The sequence below is a fragment of the Schistocerca serialis genome, chromosome 12, assembly GCF_023864345.2.
Source record: "Schistocerca serialis cubense isolate TAMUIC-IGC-003099 chromosome 12, iqSchSeri2.2, whole genome shotgun sequence".
Lineage (NCBI taxonomy): Eukaryota > Metazoa > Arthropoda > Insecta > Orthoptera > Acrididae > Schistocerca > Schistocerca serialis.
In genome coordinates, this window is record NC_064649.1 from 2,037,901 (window position 1) to 2,057,850 (window position 19,950).

General features: G+C 43.3%; 1 protein-coding gene across 1 annotated transcript in view; it reads left to right on the forward strand.

The window, feature by feature from the left end:
• LOC126428407 (rootletin-like) overlaps positions 1 to 19,950 on the forward strand; it is a 245,668-nt gene that overhangs the window by 48,770 nt on the left and 176,948 nt on the right. Inside the window, exon 5 of the mRNA XM_050090326.1 lies at positions 7,532 to 7,726. Within this exon, the coding sequence (XP_049946283.1) occupies positions 7,532 to 7,726 (195 nt within the window). The remainder of the gene's footprint in view (positions 1 to 7,531; positions 7,727 to 19,950) is intronic.

Here is a 19,950-nt window from a genome sequence, read left to right on the forward strand (position 1 = left end):
AAGACAATATTATGGAAATGGAAGAGGATGTAGATGAAGATGAAATGGGAGATATGGTATTGCGTGAAGAGTTTGACAGAGCACTGAAAGACCTGAGTCGAAACAAGGGCCCCGGAGTAGACAACATTCCATTAGAACCACTGACAACCTTGCAAGAGCCAGTCCAGACAAAACTCTACCATCTGGTGAGCAAGATGTATGTGACAGGCGAAATACCCTTAGACTTCAAGAAGAATATAATAATTCCAATCCCAAAGAAAGCAGATGTTGACAGATGTGAAAATTACCGAACTATCAGTTTAATAAGTCACAGCTGCAAAATACTAACACGAATTATTTACAGACGAATGGAAAAACTGTTAGAAGCCGACCTCGGGGAAGATCAGTTTGGATTCCGTAGAAATGTTGGAACACGTGGGGCAATACTGCCTACGACTTATCTTAGAAGAAAGATTAATGACAGGCAAACCTACATTTCCAGCATTTGTAGACTTAGAGAAAGCTTCTGACAATGTTGATTGTAATACTCTCTTTTAAATTCTACAGATGGCAGGGATAAAATACAGAGAGCGAAATGCTATTTACAATTTGTACAGAAACCAGATGGCACTTATAAGAGTCGAGGGGTATGAAAGGGAAGCAGTGGTTGGGAAGGGAGTGAGACAGGGTTGTAGCCTATCCCCGATGTTATTCAATCTGTATATTGAGCAAGCAATAAAGGAAACAAAAGAAAAATTCGGAGTAGGTATTAAAATCCATGGAGAAGAAATAAAAACTCTGAGGTTTGCCGATGACATTGTAATTCTGTCAGAGACAGCAAAGGACTTGGAAGAGCAGTTGAATGGAATGGACAGTGTCTTGAAAGTAGGGTATAAGATGAACATCAACAAAAGCAAAACGAGGATAATGGAATGTAGTCGAATTAAGTCAGGTGATGCTGAGGGAATTAGATTAGGAAATGAGACACTTAAAGTAGTAAAGGAGTTTTGCTATTTGGGGAGCAAAATAACTGATGATGGTCGAAGTAGAGAGGATATAAAATGTAGACTGGCAATGGCAAGGAAAGCGTTTCTTAAGAAGAGAAATTTGTTAACATCGAGTATTGATTTAAGTGTCAGGAAGTCGTTTCTGAAAGTATTTGAATGGAGTGTAGCCATGTATGGAAGTGGAACGTGGACAATAAATAGCTTAGACAAGAAGAGAATAGAAGCTTTCGAAATGTGGTGCTACAGAAGAATGCCGAAGATTAGATGGGTTGATCACGTAACTAATGAGGAGGTATTGAATAGAATTGGGGAGAAGAGGAGCTTGTGGCACAACTTGACTAGAAGAAGGGATCGGTTGGTAGGACATGTTCTGAGACATCGAGGGATCACCAATTTAGTATTGGAGGGCAGCGTGGAGGGTAAAAATCATAGAGGGAGACCAAGAGATGAATACACTAAACAGATTCAGAAGGATGTAGGTTGCAGCAGGTACTGGGAGATGAAACAGCTTGCACAGGATAGAGTAGCATGGAGAGCTGCATCAAACCAGTCTCAGGACTGAAGACAACAACAAAAACAACAACAACTACTTTCCACATTATACACAGTCATTGCAGTGTAGCACCACTGGAGCGAGTAACTCATCTTTGGAATTTCCATACTGAATAACAATTTTTTGCAAAATACTAATTTTAATACATTCCTTGAATTTTATATGATTTTGCAGAGAAAAATATTTTTTTGAAGTGCACAATGAAGCAGAAACCGATTTTGTTGATTGTACTTTATTTTAACCTTGTTAAAACTGATTTTCAGGTCTACTTTCAAACCTGCTATATCAAGTTGTTCTATTTGAAGCTTATCTTCTACATGTACACGTACGTACGTACTCCGCAAGCCCCTGTACGGTGACTGGTGGGTACCCTGTAGTACAACTAGTCGTTTCCTTTTCTGTTCCGCTCAGAGATAGAGCGAGGGAACAACTTCTGTGTGTATGCCTCCGTACGAGCTCTAATTTTTCGTATCTTATCTCCGTGGTCCTTACACGAAATGCACGTCGGTGGAACTAGGATCGTTCTTCAGTCAGCTTCGAATGCCTGTTTTCTAAACTTTCTCAGTACTTTTTGTGAAAATGAATGTCTTCCTCCCTCTAGGAATTCCCATCTGATCTCCCAAATCGTATCTGTAACACTTGCATGCTGATTGAACCTACCAGTAACAAATCTAGCAGGTTGCCTCTGAATTGCTTCTTTCAATCTGACCTGGTGTGGACCTCAAACACTCGAGCAGTACTCGAAAGGAGGTCATACTAGCATCCTATATGCAATCTCCTTTACACACGAACCACACTTTCCTAAAATTCTTCCAATAAATCGAAGTCGACTGTTCGCCTTCCCTACCACTATTGTCAAGTCCTCGTTCCGTTTCGTACCGCTTCACATAGTTAGTTATGCCCAGATAAATGAATGACTTGACTGTGTCACGTGGGATACTGCTAATGCTGTATCTGAAAATCACGGATTTGTTTTTCCAACATTAGCTTACATTTTTTGACATTACGAGCAGCTGTCATTGGTCACAGCAACTAGAAATTTTGCACGAGTCATCCCGTATCCTCCTGGTCACTCAACTTCGACATTGTCGCACACACCACAGCACCGTCAGTGAATGACTGCAGATTGCTGCCCGTCCTGTCTGCCAGATCATTTACGTGTACAGAGAATAGTGACGGCCCTGTCACACTTCACCGTGGGCCAAACAGTAAAATGTCATCTGCAAAGTGAAGCTGGTTCAGACTACTTCCATTAACATGTAATGCACCTCCTTCTTTCTATTTTAGACACCTGGAAATATCCCCTAGTGCTGTTAAGAACAGTTTTGGTGTAAGGAATCTCCACACGGGATGAATCAGTGCTTATTTTTCTGAAAGCTGCTGCTGCTGTTGCAGAGATTTTGCTGGGGCTAACGGAATGTAGTCGCAGTAAATCGGTCGGTGCCGAGGAAATTAGCTTCTAAAGCGGTGAAATAATTGACGGTCGAAGTCGAGAGGATGTAAAATGTAGACTGACTGTACCGAGAAAAGCATTGCTGAAACTGAGAACAATTTTAGTGTCAGGAAGTCTTCCCTGAAGGTATTTATCCGGAGTGTCACCTCGTACAGAAGTGAAATGCGGACAGTAAGCACTTCGAAATGGAAGAGAGTAGAAACTTTCAAAGAATGCTGAAGGGTAGAGGTGTTGATCGAATTATAAATGTGGAGATACTGAATCGAATTGCAGAAAAAGAAATTTGTGATCAATTTGACTAAAAGAATGGATCGGTTGTTAGGATACGTCGTGAAGTGTCGAGCAGCCACGAGTTTGGTAACGGATGGAAGTATGTGGAATAAAAGTTGTAGAGGTGGAGTGAGGCTCGTGTGTAGTTAGAAGGTGTAAAAGGGTGTTGGGTGCAGATGCGAGAGACTTACACCGGGTGCACTGGCATCTAGAGCTGCGGCAGACCAGTCTTCAGGCTGAAAAGAACAACGACGACAACAACAACTAGAAGTCAAAATATGTCTCAAATCCTTTTGTTCCTAGACATTCTGCTAATCAGTACTCATTGCTTTGTTGTGTTATTGGTTAGTAGCTGCTTCACATTTGTGAGAGATAATGTTGAGAGTGTCAAGTCGTTCGTGTATTTGGAGGTAATAGTAAAAAATGGCACAAAATGAGACCGACACACGAAATCTGTATCAGATAGGACAAATGGAAGGCTCGGCACAGTACACAGTAGGTTTGGTTCTGGGAGAATGCAGTGCTTCTCTAAAGGAGGCCGTTCACGAGATGTCAGAGTGACCAGTTCTGTAGTAGTGTTCCGACCCTTCATCTGACGAGCGTAGAACGAATCGGAGACACTGTGCTACGATTGTAAGAGGTGGGTTTAGCCTATACGAAGGCGTAACATCAGTTCCAGGGGAGCTCAAACGGGAATGTCGGGAAGAAAGGGAGTGTGCTTCTCACCTTGTTGTTGTGTGGCACAAATTAAACACAAAAAATTTAGGGAACACTGTATTTGAAGAAGACTTTACAATCGTTATACTGCTGCCGTCGTGTACCACAAATAACTATCGTGAGGGTAAGATAAGATAGATTGTGAGGAGTGCAACGAAACAGGGGCAGTCGACCGATAATATCGGTGCAATATACTATCTGCTGCGTACTGTACAGTGGCTTGTAGGGTATCGGTGTTGATGTAACTGTACCTGTAGATGTCTATTAACAGCTGCAATCGGTGAACGTCTGGACCGAGTATCGAAATCTACTGCAGCTCGTTCGATCGATTCTCACTGACGTGTAATGGATGCTCTTCTCTGAATTGTTTGTATAGTTACCTTCAGCATCTGTGTGAAATGAAGTGAGTGAATTTATTTGGTATTTTATACTGCACTAACAGGAGCAGCAATTACCGACACAGAATTTTATCGAGAAAGAAGTACGTCCTGGAAAAAGTAGGGTGGCCGTACGGCCAGTATAGTTTCAGATAATGTAAAGTGATGAAACACACAATGTAGTTTCCAGTAGTTGAGGAGGACACGGCACGTATTCTATTAAGCAAAACCAGTTGTGCAATAACGTTGTTGCTGTTAGCAGAAAGAAAGAGCTATTTTGCTCAGAATTAAATGGACTAGTAAAGAACTGGTCAGGTACTAAGTTTGAAGTGTCGTCTCATACGGGCCCGAGATGTGGTCGATAGGGGAAGAAGGTGAAAATACGAGGGTGTGCTGAAAAGTAATAGCTCTGAACTTTTTATCTGAAAACTCTTAAACATTTCTAAATGAAACGAATTTTGATTCTCAATATTTACCCAACAAGAAAAGTATTCTGTGAAGTTTACGGATTACGTCCGGATTGTTACATTTCAGTAAAGTTAATGATGTGAACTAACAGTCTCCAGTGCCAGACACTCACCTGAAGACGGCCGAACAGTCACCAGCTGTCGATGTCATTCAGCTACAATCTGAAAATTTCCCAGAAAACAAAATTTTATTAACATTCTACACTTCTATCCTTCACGTACGCACATTTATTTTGTGACACAGTCACGCGTCTCCTGACGAGAGAGTGAACTCGGAGTGAAGACCTCGAAGGTGTTCTTCGGTTTGGAAAACAGACAAAAACCGGATGGGGGGGGGGGGGGGGGGCGGGCATGTCGGGACCATACGGACAGTCGACGGTGGACGACGGTGGACTCTGAGGTGTCGGATCGTCGAAGCCGTCTCGGTGCTCGTGTGCGGTCTGGCGTCTGGCGTCGGTCGTGCCGAAGGAGAGGCCGCCGTACCTGTGGGCGAACATTTGAATTCGTGGTTTGAGTTTTCTGAGCTGTTTCTCAGCTACATTACACACTGCAATGCTACACACTACAATACGAACCCCTGTAGCAGCAGAGGGTTGCGAGTCGTGTCAGTGAAGGCGAAAGTTGCCCCGGTAAAATGCGTGATGTGACATTGAGACTGGAATAAAAAATTTGGAGGCATTGCTCTCGTATATTAAGAATTGCCGAGAGGAAACAGAAATCACAGGAGATGATAAGTAGAGAGAAGAACTGGCTAGGACACAGCTTGGAGACGAAAGTCATCAATGCGTTTGAAGGAATGATGAAAGGGATAAGAAGATAATGTAGGTGTAGGTACTGAGTGAGAGAGAAAAACACACTTGTAAACAGTTATGTACTGAGAAAAGAATGTTGCAAGACAGAAAAATGGAGAGAGAATATTATGTAAATACCTGCTTCTTGGGAAGATGTAAACGAAGTCAGTCGGTATCGAGTTGACGAGCACTGAAGACGGAGGTGGAGAGTGACGAAACTGTGTACGAGGCGCACGTATTGAGAGTTCATTCTAGACTCTCAATTCTTTTCTGTGTCGTTTGCTACAAGTATGTGGAACATAATTCTCTAAAATGCAGAAAAATCTGTATCTGTGATTTGTGACTGACGGTTATTTTTGCCTTTCCTTTATTCGACCCAGCAACCTGTAGGTAAACCTTCCAGGATGCGAGGTTGTGGTCCGAGGAACTCCTCTGCTCCTGACGTTTTGTCCAGGACTGCGCTGGAGTCGGCAACACTCAGCAGAGGAGCGCCTCTGAGGATGTCCGGTGTAGTCCTGGACAAAACGTCAGGAGCAGAGGAGTTCCTCGGACCACGACCTCACGTCCTGAAAGTCATCCGAGTCATCCAATCGTGACTGCTTGCATTCTGTGAACCTATAGATATGCCTGTACTCTGCTAACCACTGTGTAGAGCACGGCAGAGGGTACTTCCCTACGTGCCACAGATTAATGAGCCTCACCATTCTGTTTGTGTATAGAGACTGCTAGAATTCCTGCGTACGTGCAGTAATTAATCTAATGCTTTCATTTGCAGTTTCCAGGAGAATCGTACGTAGGTGTCTGCAGTACATTCTTACGTTCCTCCCTTAACACGGGATCTCGAAACCTTTTAAATAGGCTCTTGCAATACAGATCGTGTCTGTTTCTGAGTATCTCCCACTTAAAACGATTTGGCATTTCTGTGAGACTCTTCCTTGTGTACGAAACTGCCCTCCAGTACCCTCTGCCAGTGGTTTTCGGAAAGGGTTCCCACACTTGAACAGTATTCCACATCGCAGAACATCAGTTTTTTGTAAGCAGTCTCCTTTGCAGACTGATTGCATCCCCTCAGCAATCTGTGAATGAATCAAAGTCTGCAACCTGGTTTACATGAGTCTGAGCCTATGTCACGATTCCATTCCGTATCCCGTCAAATTGTCACACCCAGGTATTTGCATCAGCTGACTAACTGGTATTGTAGGGTACCATGTTTTTTCATTTTGTGAAGTGCTCAATTTTACATTTGTGAAAATCTGAAGCAAGTTGCCAATGTCTGCACCACTTTGAAAGCTCGAGACCTGCAACATTTTTTTCACACAGTTCTTCGTTATAGATAACTGTGTCATCTGCAAAAAGTCTGAAGTTACTGTTTAAATTGTCTCGCGAGTCATTAATATATGACACGAACGGCAGTGGTCCAAATACGGGACGCTGTGGCACGCCTGAAGTGACTTATACTTCGGTCGAAGAGTTTTCTCCGTACTGAGAAATCGTCAGTCTGGTAACAAATTTCATTTGATACCCAACGTAATCCCACTTTTGTTAAGAAGTGGTGATGTAGTTAATCTGGTGCAGTTTCACGATCTCGTAGGAAAAATGCACTAATTGGGTTTCACATTACTAATGTTGCAGGAATTTGTGCTGGTTTTTCAGAGAAGAGGTTGTCCTTTTTGAGATAATTCATTATGTTTGAGCTCAGAATACTTTGTCTCATTCAAAAACAAATGTACACCAAATATATCAGATGTTGGTTATCAATTTTGTGGATGGATGTGAGCTTTCCTTTTTTTCCAGCTGCTGGGCACAATTTTTTTGTTTGAAGGAGCTAAAGTACATTACAGTTAAAAGAGCACATAACTCGTCCACAAATTCTTTACTTTACGATCTGTTCGAGCCATTCTGCCTCTCGACACTCAGGTTACGAAAGCGCGGAGCAGCTACGGGTGCTGTACGAAGTGCGGACGCGGGAGGTGCAGCGGCTGTCGCGAGAGGTGGAGGCGGCGAGGGCGGAGGCGGCCGCGGAGGTGGACGGTCTGCGCCGGCGGATCGTCTCCTGCGAGGCCGACAAGAACGGCCTGCAGCTGCAGCTCGGCAACGCACGGAGCCTGCTCGGTAAAGTGGTCTCCTCTACAAGACTGCTGTGCAGTTCGTACTTATGTGCCCGGCATAGGGTCCGTCGGATCACTTCGGACTATTTCTCTTCCGTTCCACTCGAACTGCACACAGAAATAACAAACTCTCGAATCTATCATTGTGAGTTCAGGTTTCTTTTATCTTACTGCATTGGTAATTTTTCCTTACGTAAGTTGACACTGACAAAGTGTGTCTGCATTCAGAAGGGAAATTCACGATTGAAATTTCGTGAAAAGATCTCACCGCAGTGAAAAACACCTCTGTTTTAATAATTGCAACCCCATCTCCTGTATCGTATCCGTGACACACTCTCCCCTATTTCACTGCTCTTCTTCACTGCTCTTCCTCGATCTCGTGTGGTACGGATTCTGTACCGCACAGCTGTAGTCGAGAAGAGGACGGATGAGCGTACTGTACGTCGTCTCTTTAGTAGACCTGCCGCATCTTGTCAGAACACAGTCTTCGGTTCACCTTTCCTGCAACATTTTCTGTGTGATTGTTCTAATTTAAGTTGTTCGTAGCTGTAACTGTAAGTATTTAGTTGAATTAATACGCTTCACATGTTTGTGCTTTATCGTGTAACCAAAATTTAGCCCCCTTAGTGCTTGTGTTTATGAACTCCCACTTGTCATTATTTAGATTCACTTTTGCACCATTTAGATATCTTGTCTAAATCATTTTGCAGGGTTTGATCTTCTGATGACTTTAGTAGATGGTAATTGATAGTATCATCTGCAAATAATCTAAGAGTGCTGCTCAAAATGTCTCCTAAGGCTGGTATTACATTATCAAATTCCTTTGTCAAAGATTTGATCAAAGATGTGATCCAATATTCCGTCCAATACATTTGACAAAGATCTTTGACGTAGCGCTGCAAGGGGTATTACACTGTCATCAAATTTTTCGTCAAAGTTCAAGATGGCTGACAACAACTTGTTATTAACCGCAGCAGTTCTGCGTACACCAATTGCATTGTGTGCACATGCGGAAAAGAAGTGGGGGGAGAAAATGGAACCATACATACGAGGTTGACAGTCTTAAAAGTCCTGGGATTACAACTTGATAATAAATTCAGTTGGGAGGAGCACACCACAGAACTGCAGAAAGGCCTTAACAAGTCTGTATTTGCAATTCGAGTGTTAGCAGACATAGGCAACGTAAAAATAAAAAAGCTTGCATACTTTCATTCCATAATGTCATATGGGATAATATTTTGGGGTAAATCTTGAAGTCAAACAAAAGTTTTCAAGGTCCAAAAGCGTGTAATACGTATTATTTGTGGAGTAAATTCACGGACGTCCTGCAGAAACCTCTTCAAAGAACTGGGTATACTAACTACTGCCTCTCAGTATATTTACTTCGTAATGAAATTTGTGGTAAATAATATATCTCTTTTTCCAACAAACAACTCAGTTCATACATACAATACCAGGAACAAAAATGATCTGCACAAGGACTTAAAAGCACTTACTTTAGTTCAAAAAGGGGTCCACTACTCAGGAACACTCATCTTCAATAATTTGCCAGGAAACATAAAAAATTTAGTTAGAAATAAAGATCAGTTTAAAAGGAGCCTGAAAGACTTACTACTGGCCAACTCCTTCTACACCATTGGCGAAATTTTTAATAGAAACAAATGATGTATTGTATTTATTCATACTATTAGTATTGTTATTTCAGCTTAAAAAAAATCGACATGTTCCACATCCACGAGGATCTCCTCAGCACGGATCTATGGAACGAAAAACTAATCTAATCTGGGTGAAGCCGTGGGTTTTACGACGACACGATAAAAGCATTCAACAAAACTTGTTACGTGAGCTTACAGTGGAAGACGTCAAGTCGTACATCACTTACTTAAGAATGGATGAGCATACATTTCTGTATGTGCTCAATGAAGTGTATCCTCGTATCACAAAGCACAATTTTCACTTAAGAACTGCTACATCTTCAGAAGACAGGCTCACTGTAACACTCAGATTCCTTGCTACAGCAGAGGGTTATGTTAGGTTAGGGTAGGGTCAGGTTAGGTCTCCAATATTCTTAATCTATTTTTGTATTCAGGGTGCCTCACGTTGTAAAGCGCCTCATCAGCTTCATACACCTCTATTAATTTTGTAGTTGTCGGCACACACCAATTGTGTTTACCGGCAATGTTTATAAAAACACTACAGACGACAGAACGCTGCAGCGATGCTAGCGCTCCATGTGGTAACATGTCACATTGCAGTGAACAGAAGACAAGCGGTTTCTTTGATCAAATATACAGGGAGGCCCTAGATTTGATCAAATATTGGGCGACATTTGACAAAGTCCCTATTACACTATCAAAAATCTTTGACAAAGCTATTGGACAAAGAAATTTGATAGTGTAATACCGGCCTAACTGATTAACACAGATTATGAACAGCAGAGGGCATCTAACACTTCCTCGGAGGATGTCAGATATCACTTATATTTTACTCGACATCTTGCTGTCGGTTACTGCAAAATGCGACCTTTCTGACAGAAAGTCACGAATCCGATCTCACAACTGAGACGAGACCCCGTAGGCGCACAATTTGTTTGGAATGTGAGGAATGATTTCGAAAGCCTCCTGAAAATACAGAAATATAGAACCCTCTTACAAAGCCCTGTCAGTAGTACTCATTACTTCCTGTGACTAAAGAGCTGTTTGTATTTCACAAAGGGGTATTTTCTGAATCTCTGCTTTGTGCCAATAGATGGTTTTCGTAGAGTTAATTCATAATGTGTGTCACAAAATCTTACTGCAAGTTGAAGTCACTGATATGTATCTGCAATTCTGTAGAATGCTCCTATTTATTTTTGTGAGTACGGGTGTGATCTCTGCAACTTTCCAGTCTTTATAATATGTACGGAGCTTTCTTCGAGCAAAGTGATAAAGACAGTGGAAGTGGAACAAGGAATATGCATTGTGATGGGTTGAAGAAAATTTCAGTGATATGGACATGTAACAAGAATGGGTTACAGTGATACAGACATGTAACAAGAATGGGATAAATAAGAATACCAAGACTAATACTAGGGTGGGAAACTGAGGGAAGAACAAGGAGAGGACAAACCAAAATGTACAGATGACAATGATAAGATTTTGTGCCAAAAGAGAGGATAATTGAGATTGAAATACCTAGGAGAACATCTTGAAGAGAGCGTGTTGAGTACTTGCTCTAATAAGTCCCAAGTGTATTGTTATGTTGGAGAGATGTCTCAATAAATAATAATAATAATAATAAGGGAAAACACACTAAACAAGAAGATTAGATATTGGATAACCACAGCGACTGCGTAGAAGCGATGGAAAAAACAGATGCCTATAAATATCTAGGATACAGACAAAAAATAGGAATAGATAATACAAATATTAAAGAAGAACTAAAAGAAAAATATAGACAAAGACTAACAAAAATACTGAAACAGAATTGACAGCAAGAAACAAGACAAAAGCTATAAATACTTATGCTATACCAATATTGACCTACTCATTTGGAGTAGTGAAATGGAGTAACACAGACCTAGAAGCACTCAATACACTTACACGATCACAATGCCACAAATATAGAATACATCACATACATTCAGCAACAGAAAGATTCACATTAAGCAGAAAGGAAGGAGGAAGGGGATTTATCGACATAAAAAACCTACATTATGGACATGTAAACAATTTAAGAAAATTCTTTATAGAACGAGCTGAAACTAGCAAAATACACAAAGCAATCACTCATATACATACATCGGCTACACCACTGCAATTTCATAACCACTTCTACGACCCTTTGGATGACATAACATCAACAGATACGAAGAAAGTAAATTGGAAAAAGAAAACACTACATGGCAAGCACCCGTATCATCTAACACAGCCACACATCGATCAAGACTCATCCAACACATGGCTAACAAAAGGCAGTATATACAGTGAGACGGAAGGATTCATGATTGCAAGACACGATCAAACAATAAACACCAAATATTTCAGCAAGCATATTATTAAAGATCCCAATACCACAACAGATAAAAGCAGACTTTGCAAACAACAAATAGAAACAGTAGATCACATCACAAGCGGATGTACAATACTAGCAAATGCAGAATACCCCAGAAGACATGACAATGTAGCAAAAATAATACATCAACAGCTTGCCTTACAACATAAACTTATAAAACAACATGTTCCCACATACAAGTATGCAGCACAAAATGTACTGGAGAATGATGAATACAAATTATACTGGAACAGAACCATTATAACAGATAAAACAACACCACATAACAAACCTGACATCATACTCTGAATATATGTCCAAAAAACTGTAGTCTCCTCTTCCTCATTACATCAGTTAGTTTTTCCGTTTTCAAGTATAGCTCTCTGTTTGGTCTTAACCTGTATTCAGCATTTTCGTTTCTTTTAGCTCTCGGTATGTTCCTTAAAATTCTTCTTTTGACCTTCTCTAGTTTCTCAAGATCTCCATTTCTTGTTAGTTCAAGTATTTCTGCCACATACAGAGCTTCAGGTCTGGCCGCTGTTTCGTAGTGTCTTAATTTCGTGTTCCAGGACAAGGATTTTTTGTTATAAACGTTTTTGGTCATATGAAACACTCTTTCCATTTTGTGCACTCTAGTTTCTATAGCTATCTTTTCTTTCACATTGTATGTAATCCACTCTCCTAGGTATTTAAAGAAATCTGTTTTGTGTTTTGTATTGTTGTCAACTGCAATATTTTTAGGAGCATCACAGATGTTTGTCATGAACTTTGTATTTTTTGAAGGATATTTGCAGTCATACTTTGGCTGCTTGTTTTTGCAGTTCTCTTATTTGTTCTTGGGCATTATCTAGTGAATCTGTAATCAATGCCATGTCATTTGCGAAGGCTGAGCAGTCGACAATGATCTTCTTTGGATTTCTTCCTAGTTGAATTCCTTTAGTATTGATGGCCTTCCTCCATTCTCGAACTATCTTCTCTAACACACAATTGAAAAGCAGAGGTGACAAACCATCTCCCTGTAGAACACCTGACTTTATTTCAAACGATTTTGAGAGCTCTCCCCTAAATTTTACTTTCGGTTTTGTATTTGTCATAGTTCCTTTAATTATTCTAGTTGTTTTAGTATCGAGTCCCAGTTCTTTTAAGATATCGAGCAGTGTATTTCTGTTAATTGAATCGTGGGCTTTTTTAAAATCCACAAATTTAATTACATATTTTAAGTACCTGTTTTTTCTCATTTCTGTTATGTTCTTTAAGTTTAATATTTATTCTGCAAACGACCTTCCCTTCCTAAATCCAGCCTTATATTCTCCTAGCTGTTTGTCAAGTATATAATAATAATAATAATATTTTTGTATGCTAGTATTTATCCGTGTATTCAGACGGAATTTTGATTGGAGAAGATAAAGTAGGAACAATTTCCATGTTACATTAGCCTAGCACAAGTACACTATGTGATCAAAATTATCCAGTCACCTGGCTGAAACTGACTTAGAAGTTCGTTGCACCCTCCATTGGTAATGCTGTAATTCAGTATGATGTTGGCCCGCCCTTAGCCTTCATGAGTGCTTCCACTCTCACAGTCAAATGTTCAATCAGGTGCTGGAAGGTTTCTTGGGGAATGGCAGCCCATTCTCCACGGAGTGCTGCACTGAGGAGAGGTATCGATGTCAGTCAGTGAGGCCTGGCACGGAGTTGGCATTCCAAAAGATCCCAAATGTATTCTATAAGATTTAGGTCAGGATGCTGTGCAGGCCAGTCCATTACAGGGATGTTAATGTCGTGTAACCACTCCGCCACAGGCCGTGCATTAGGAACAGGTGCTCGATCGTGTCGAAAGGCGCATTTGTCATCCCCGAATTGCTCTTCAGCAGTGGGAAGCGAGAAGGTGCTCAAAACATCAATGTAGGCCTGTGCTGTGGTAGTGCCACGCAAAACGAGGGATGCGAGCCCCCTCCGTGAAAAACACGACCACACCGTAACACCACCACCTCCCAATTTTACTGTTGGCACTACACACGCTGGCAGATGACGTTCACCACGCATTTGCCATATCCACATCCTGGCGTCAGATCGCCACATTGTGCACCGTGATTCGTCACTCCACACGACGTTTTTCCACCCCGATGTTTACGCTCCTTACACAGAGCGAGACTTCATTTGGAATTTACCGGTGTGATGTGTGGGTTACGTGCAGCTGCTCAACCACGAAATCCAAGTTTTCTCACCTCCCGCCTAACTGGTGTAGTACTTGCAGTGGATCCCGATGCAGTAGGGAATTCCTGTGTGACGGTTCGGATAGATGTCTGCCTATTAGGCTGCGTTCACACTGCCGGCCGGGCCGAGCCGAGCCTGGCCGGGCCGCCGCCCGCTTTGGTATCAAACACGTGGTTTTGAATTGCGGTGTTCACACTGGCGGCTGGGCTGTGCCGACACGGCGTGAGCCTCCCGGATCAGAGCCGGCGACATCCCGAGTGTTTAATATTGCCGGCGTGAGCCGACCGCAGGCGCGAGCCTGTGGAACAGCACTACAGCTTCTGCACTACACGCATCACACGTCTCCCTTCTGCCTTCATCACAAGTGTGACTGCACACGTCTTTTATTTTAAGATGTTACCTCACATTTCACAATCAGTGAGGAAAAATTACGTTTATTATAATGATACATGCGAAATTCCTTTTATTTCATTTATTTAATCTACCATATTTACATGCATTTACAACAATAGCTTGCCAGCGATCGCGGCAGTGCCGCCACTGAATAGTTCGCATTTACTTGTAAACGGAGGCAGATATGAGTATCACTGAGGGATGGAAATGTGTCCCTACCAGAAGACAGTCCGCAGCTCGAGGTCGTGCGGTAGTGTTCTTGCTTCCTGCGCCCGGGTTCCCAGGTTCGTTTCCCGGCGGGGTCGGGGATTTTCTCTGCCTCGTGACGACTGGGTGTTGTGTGATGTCCTTAGGTTAGTTAGGTTTAAGTAGTTCTAAGTTCTAGGGGACTGCTGACCATAGATGTTAAGTGTTCAGAGCCATTTGAACCATTTTTGAACCAGATGACAATGCATTTTAAAGTCATGCTGTGGCACGTTACTATAAGGTGTTCTCTGTGACATCTTTTTGCGATGTTCTTACTTTAATGAATGCAGAATAACATATACATGACATTCACTTGTGTCCATCAATTTGGTATCAGAAATTCGGCTAGTATGACAGTAATGATGCAGTTTCCAGATTACGGAACGAAGTAACCAAGGAGTGTGTTTCAGATAGTACACATAAATATAAATTATTTTCCTTTATAATTTTATTTGTTTTATTTACAATGAAACGAGATACACAAAAATACAGTAAATAGCTAAGTACTTTCAATTCCAAAATTTATTTTTGAAAGGTTTTTTAATTATTTTAAGTTGCATTTTTAACGAAATATTCAACAAAAGTGTTCCTGATAGTTTTCGAACGTAATGTGGAATTTCTGTTGAATGTGGCACCAGCTGTCTGCATATTAGCGTTGTTACAAAACTTTTCAGCTTCAACATTGCATCCTTCTCTGTCAATGTATTATGATTCATTCTGTAATATGAATTAAAATTTTCAGGATAGTTTCTAAGTTCTTCATGTAAAGAAAAAACTCTCCTAAATGTCTGTCGCTATTAATGGGATGAATCCATAACCATCTAGTTCTTCTGTACTTCAAAACTCGACGAGTTACTGCAGAGTCAAAACAATACCAATAAAAGAGTGAAGACCTTGTTCTGCACGTCAGCACAGACTAGCTAAAGGTGAGCAACTGTTGACTGCAGCTGCGTTTTCTACTGACTTGCTTGTCAGCTGTCAAAGGGTGGGGATTTTTTTAAAATTTATTTATTTGGCCTCCGGCAGCTAACAGCCATTTAGCCAAAGAGTGGGGATTACCTTGACAGTGCAGCGCAGCCCGCCAAGGAAGAAACAAAACAATGAAGAACAATGAAACGCGCATCTATGTCGATCTACAGTAGTTTCATTAACTCTCCATTATTTTTTTCTGTCAAAGGAGACAACGAGACTACAGAATTGCGCTTCAGTTTCTGCAGTAAACGTATCATAAATCTCCGGTTTGTTTTTGTGATTACTTTTATATCAAATTTTATCAGACACTTGACACTTCTATCTAGACACTTTATCTAGACAATAAGACCATTAAAATAATACGAGGGACCGACAATAGGTCTGCGCTGATCACTAGTAATTAGTTCTTTTCTGCCCTGCATTATATGACTACACTAAACCAAGCTGTAACCGCGGGAACTCCGTGGCTTGCGGACACGGCACTGACGCCACAGAATAGCTCGCATTACTTGTGACCAGAGACAGATATCAGTATCATTATCATTTCAAATCCTTTTTGGTACTTTTAGCTACATTTCATTCCCAACAATGTATGGTCTAAAACGGATCTAACAGTAAGCTACTCGCTACATAACTTTTTCACTACAAGATTTGCGAATCAAGTGCACAACGTTGACAAATAGCATCATTTCACAATGACTGTTAAGAAATATGGAAAGATAAATGATTCAATACGAAGCTAAAATCAGACTTTTTAGCCGCATACTTTCTTCAAAATCGGTTGGGAAGCGTTACGAAACTAAGAAATCACGCGAAACGAAAAGTAGACTTTTTCTTTTTTCACGACGTAAGTAACGCTTTTAAGGAAAAAATAAGTTCATAAAACGAGGTGGCTAAGTCTTATATACCGCTAAGAATTCTTAAAACATGATAATCGAAGTGGATTTTCCCCCATTTCGCCGTCCCGGCTCGGCGCGGCGCGCAGTGTGAATGCACTACACGTCGGCCTGAGCTGGCTAGGCACGAGCCGAGCCAGTACGCGTCAGCCCGGCCCGGCCCGGCCGGCAGTGTGAACGCAACCTTACACATTACGACACTCTTCAACTGTCGGCGGCCTCTATCAGTCAGCAGACGAGGTCACGTACCGCTACGATGTCGAGCCCCGTATTCCTCCTCTGCCGTGTTGCTACAAATGTGTGCACTACAGGACACGTCTTCGCGTACTGACGGTAGTCCGGTGCGTAGGAGTTGTTGTCGTCAGTTGCACACAGATGATCCTCGTGCTCCTCCTCCCGTCTGTGTCGACTGTGAGGAATACCATTTGCCCTGTTCACCGGACTGCAAAGTTTTCGATGCGAAAAAAAAAAAAACCGGGAATATGAGACCTCCGACTGCCTCACACATTGAGAGGCCGAGAAGGAATACGATCGGTTACACTTCCACGTACGACAGTGACGTATGCTACCGCTACGGTGACACTGCCAACTTTAGCGACTGTGCCGCCACCCTGCGTGTCTTCCGCACCTGGCCCTCGCGGCTTCCCGATTGCAGCCACTCCCCTGGTGGCCGGGTGTCCTTCTCCTACCCGTTCCCCCACACCCCTTCGGAAGCGTTCCCGACCCCCAGCTGGAGGAGTGGTGCCCTCCTCCGGCACCCCGTACTGGGCAGGGGTCCCTTCCCAGGACCCTGACTGTGACCTGCGAGCGGGTGCCAGCCACTGGCCGAGGAAGCGACAGGTTGCAGGTTGTATTACTTCGTGTTCCTTCCGTGTCCCAGAATCTGGAGCAGATAAGCCCTCACTGAAGTCTAAATTGTCAAAGGACGAGAAGGAGTCCTCTGAAAAGAGAGAGATTCTGGCGGTCCCTGTTCCGCCATATTCCGCGAGATCCGTCTCCGTATCCGAGCGTCCGTGGTGGCCCCTGTGGCCGTGGACGTCCTCGCGCGGCCCGATTCGGGAAGAACGTGTGTCGGCAGTGTATTTTCGCAGCTGTGGCAGCAGGTTGCGTCGAGACGAGACCCGTCTCTTTGGTCCTTACGTGCCCTCGCGGGGTACCGGTACGGCGATCCTCCGGTGCGACTGTAGCATTTTTTCCACCGGTCGGCTGAGCTACGACATATTTTGTGGGCTTCGCCTGTTTTTTGCGTCACTCTCCAAAAAACTCATTTCCGAGCAGTGTCGACCCCTACCTTCCGAGGTTGTGGCGGCTATTTTAAGAACGGCACTGACTACGAAAGAAAATCGTGCGGTGTTTGCACGCACATTCGGGACTCTCTGTACGGCAGACGTGTGCCACCCGACACAGCTTCGGAGGCTGAGTGAAGACGTCCCCGTGCACTGTATTTTACTGTCTCTGCCGTGCTGCACTTCTTCGACCACAAACCTCTTCCACAAGTGCTGTGGTTTGCCGTCTTCTAGGAGCAGAACGAGCTCTCGAATCCTAGGTTTCCTTTGCAAAGGGTATCCCTTCACCTCACAGTATTGTCTTAGCAGCAGGAGCTATTCGGTCTTCCACCTATGCTAAATGTCCTCGTTGACCTTTTGTCTGAGTCAGAACTCCTCCAGCGAGGTCCCTTCTAGTTGCCGGCTCTGGCCCACGTGGAATTGTTACTAATTTCCCACCATTTAAAAAGTGGGCTGGTGTCATTGCAGTATCACTCTCTCCTCGAGTGACAGGTCGTGAGTTTATTGTGGCTTCTGTACCGGTCGAGGTGATGTTCAGACTCTCACCGTTCACCTGGGAGCGACCGAGAACTTTCTTCGGGCAGTTCTTGACAGAGCTTACCGTGCGTTACCGCTGGCGTCCCCACCGAGCTGCACGTGGCGGTACGAATTTCAGAGTGATTCCGTGGTGGGCGCAGTAGAGCTGTCTGTCAGTATGCCGCACAGTTTTGAAAAGCTCTGACAGTTCTGAGTTGGCTACGTGGAATGTTGTAGCACTGTTTGGGTATACGGTGACTCGTAGGCTCCTACATCCTGCAAAGCATTGCACGGCCGTCAAAAATCTGCCGTCGGACGTATCGGTGGCAATTTCAGTACGAATGGCCCGTGTTGTTGCACACGTGAATAGGACCGTGTAAGGACTTCTTTGTTTGATGTCCAGATATGACATACAAAGCTCCAGAAAAACCGATGCCCGTTACTGCAAACGGTCTCGGAGGCCGAACTCTGTCCGGTGGTAGGGAAGCCTCCGTCTCTTCGTACCGACGACTGTGTATTATCATGCACAGTAGGCGAGAGAAGAATTTTCCGAACAGCTCGTCAGCCTTAGAATCCAAAATTCTTCTCGCAGTTCCCCTAACGCGATCTGCGCACCGAGACGGTGCAGTCTTACGTGTGTGTGTCTGACGAGATGCTCAGTGAAATGGTGACGTGCATCCTATATAATTGGACGCTTCTCTGAGTGCGACAGTACGGCCGAGTCGAAGGACGCCGTCAGATATAAACGGATTGTATCGAGCGATCTTCGATTCCTCGGGCAATTGTTCTCCCTTAAAAAGTGCCGACAGTTTGGCAGTGAATAGTTCCTGTTCTAATCCAGTAGGTGCGGCCATTTTGTCATTCCAAAGTGCTCAAAGTGCCAGAGATTCTATTTTTATTTCTTGTTGTGCTGATAAATCGAAATACGGAGGCAGTTATATGCAGTACTCGCCAGTATGAACTGGACCTCGGTATGTCCAGTAGTGGTTCAGTGATGGTGATCAGAGCGACATTTGCTCTCGTTTCGGCTTCTGGCATTGACGGAGGCGGGGCTAGGACGTCCAGTGGCCAGAACTGCTCGTCTTCTGAAAGCCACGGTGGACCACATCGCCAGATATCGAGAGTGACTATTGGATTTGCTTCTAGTCCCCGAGTGAGACGATCTGCAGGATTGTGGCTTCCCGGACAGTGCTTCCATTGGCTGGATGTGGTGTATGTCAGTATCTCTGTCACTCAATTACAAATAAAAGTTTTCCATTTGTTTGGATCACTCCGTACCCATTCGAAAGTGACTGTGGATTCGCCCCACGAGGTAGCTCTGCCAGTATCAAACCCTGTCTCCTGGCAAAAGTAATGAAGGAGTTGTGATCCGACCTATGCAGCAAGCAACTCCAGCCCGAGTAGAGTTACCTTCTCGATAGGAGCCAGTGTGTTCTCGCTACAGACAAAGCACGCAGTGTATGCAGTTTTGGTAGCTGTCCTTATATACAAAACGGCACCGTTGGCACTTTCAGAGGCATCACAGAATACACGCGTATCTGCAGAGCCACTTGTGACTGGCATCCCTCTCCGTCTAGGAATATGCAGTGATGACGAGTGACGAGGCTTCGAAACCCACGAGTGCTGACAACATGCGAGACCTGTGGGAAAATCTTCCTCCCGTGCGAGAC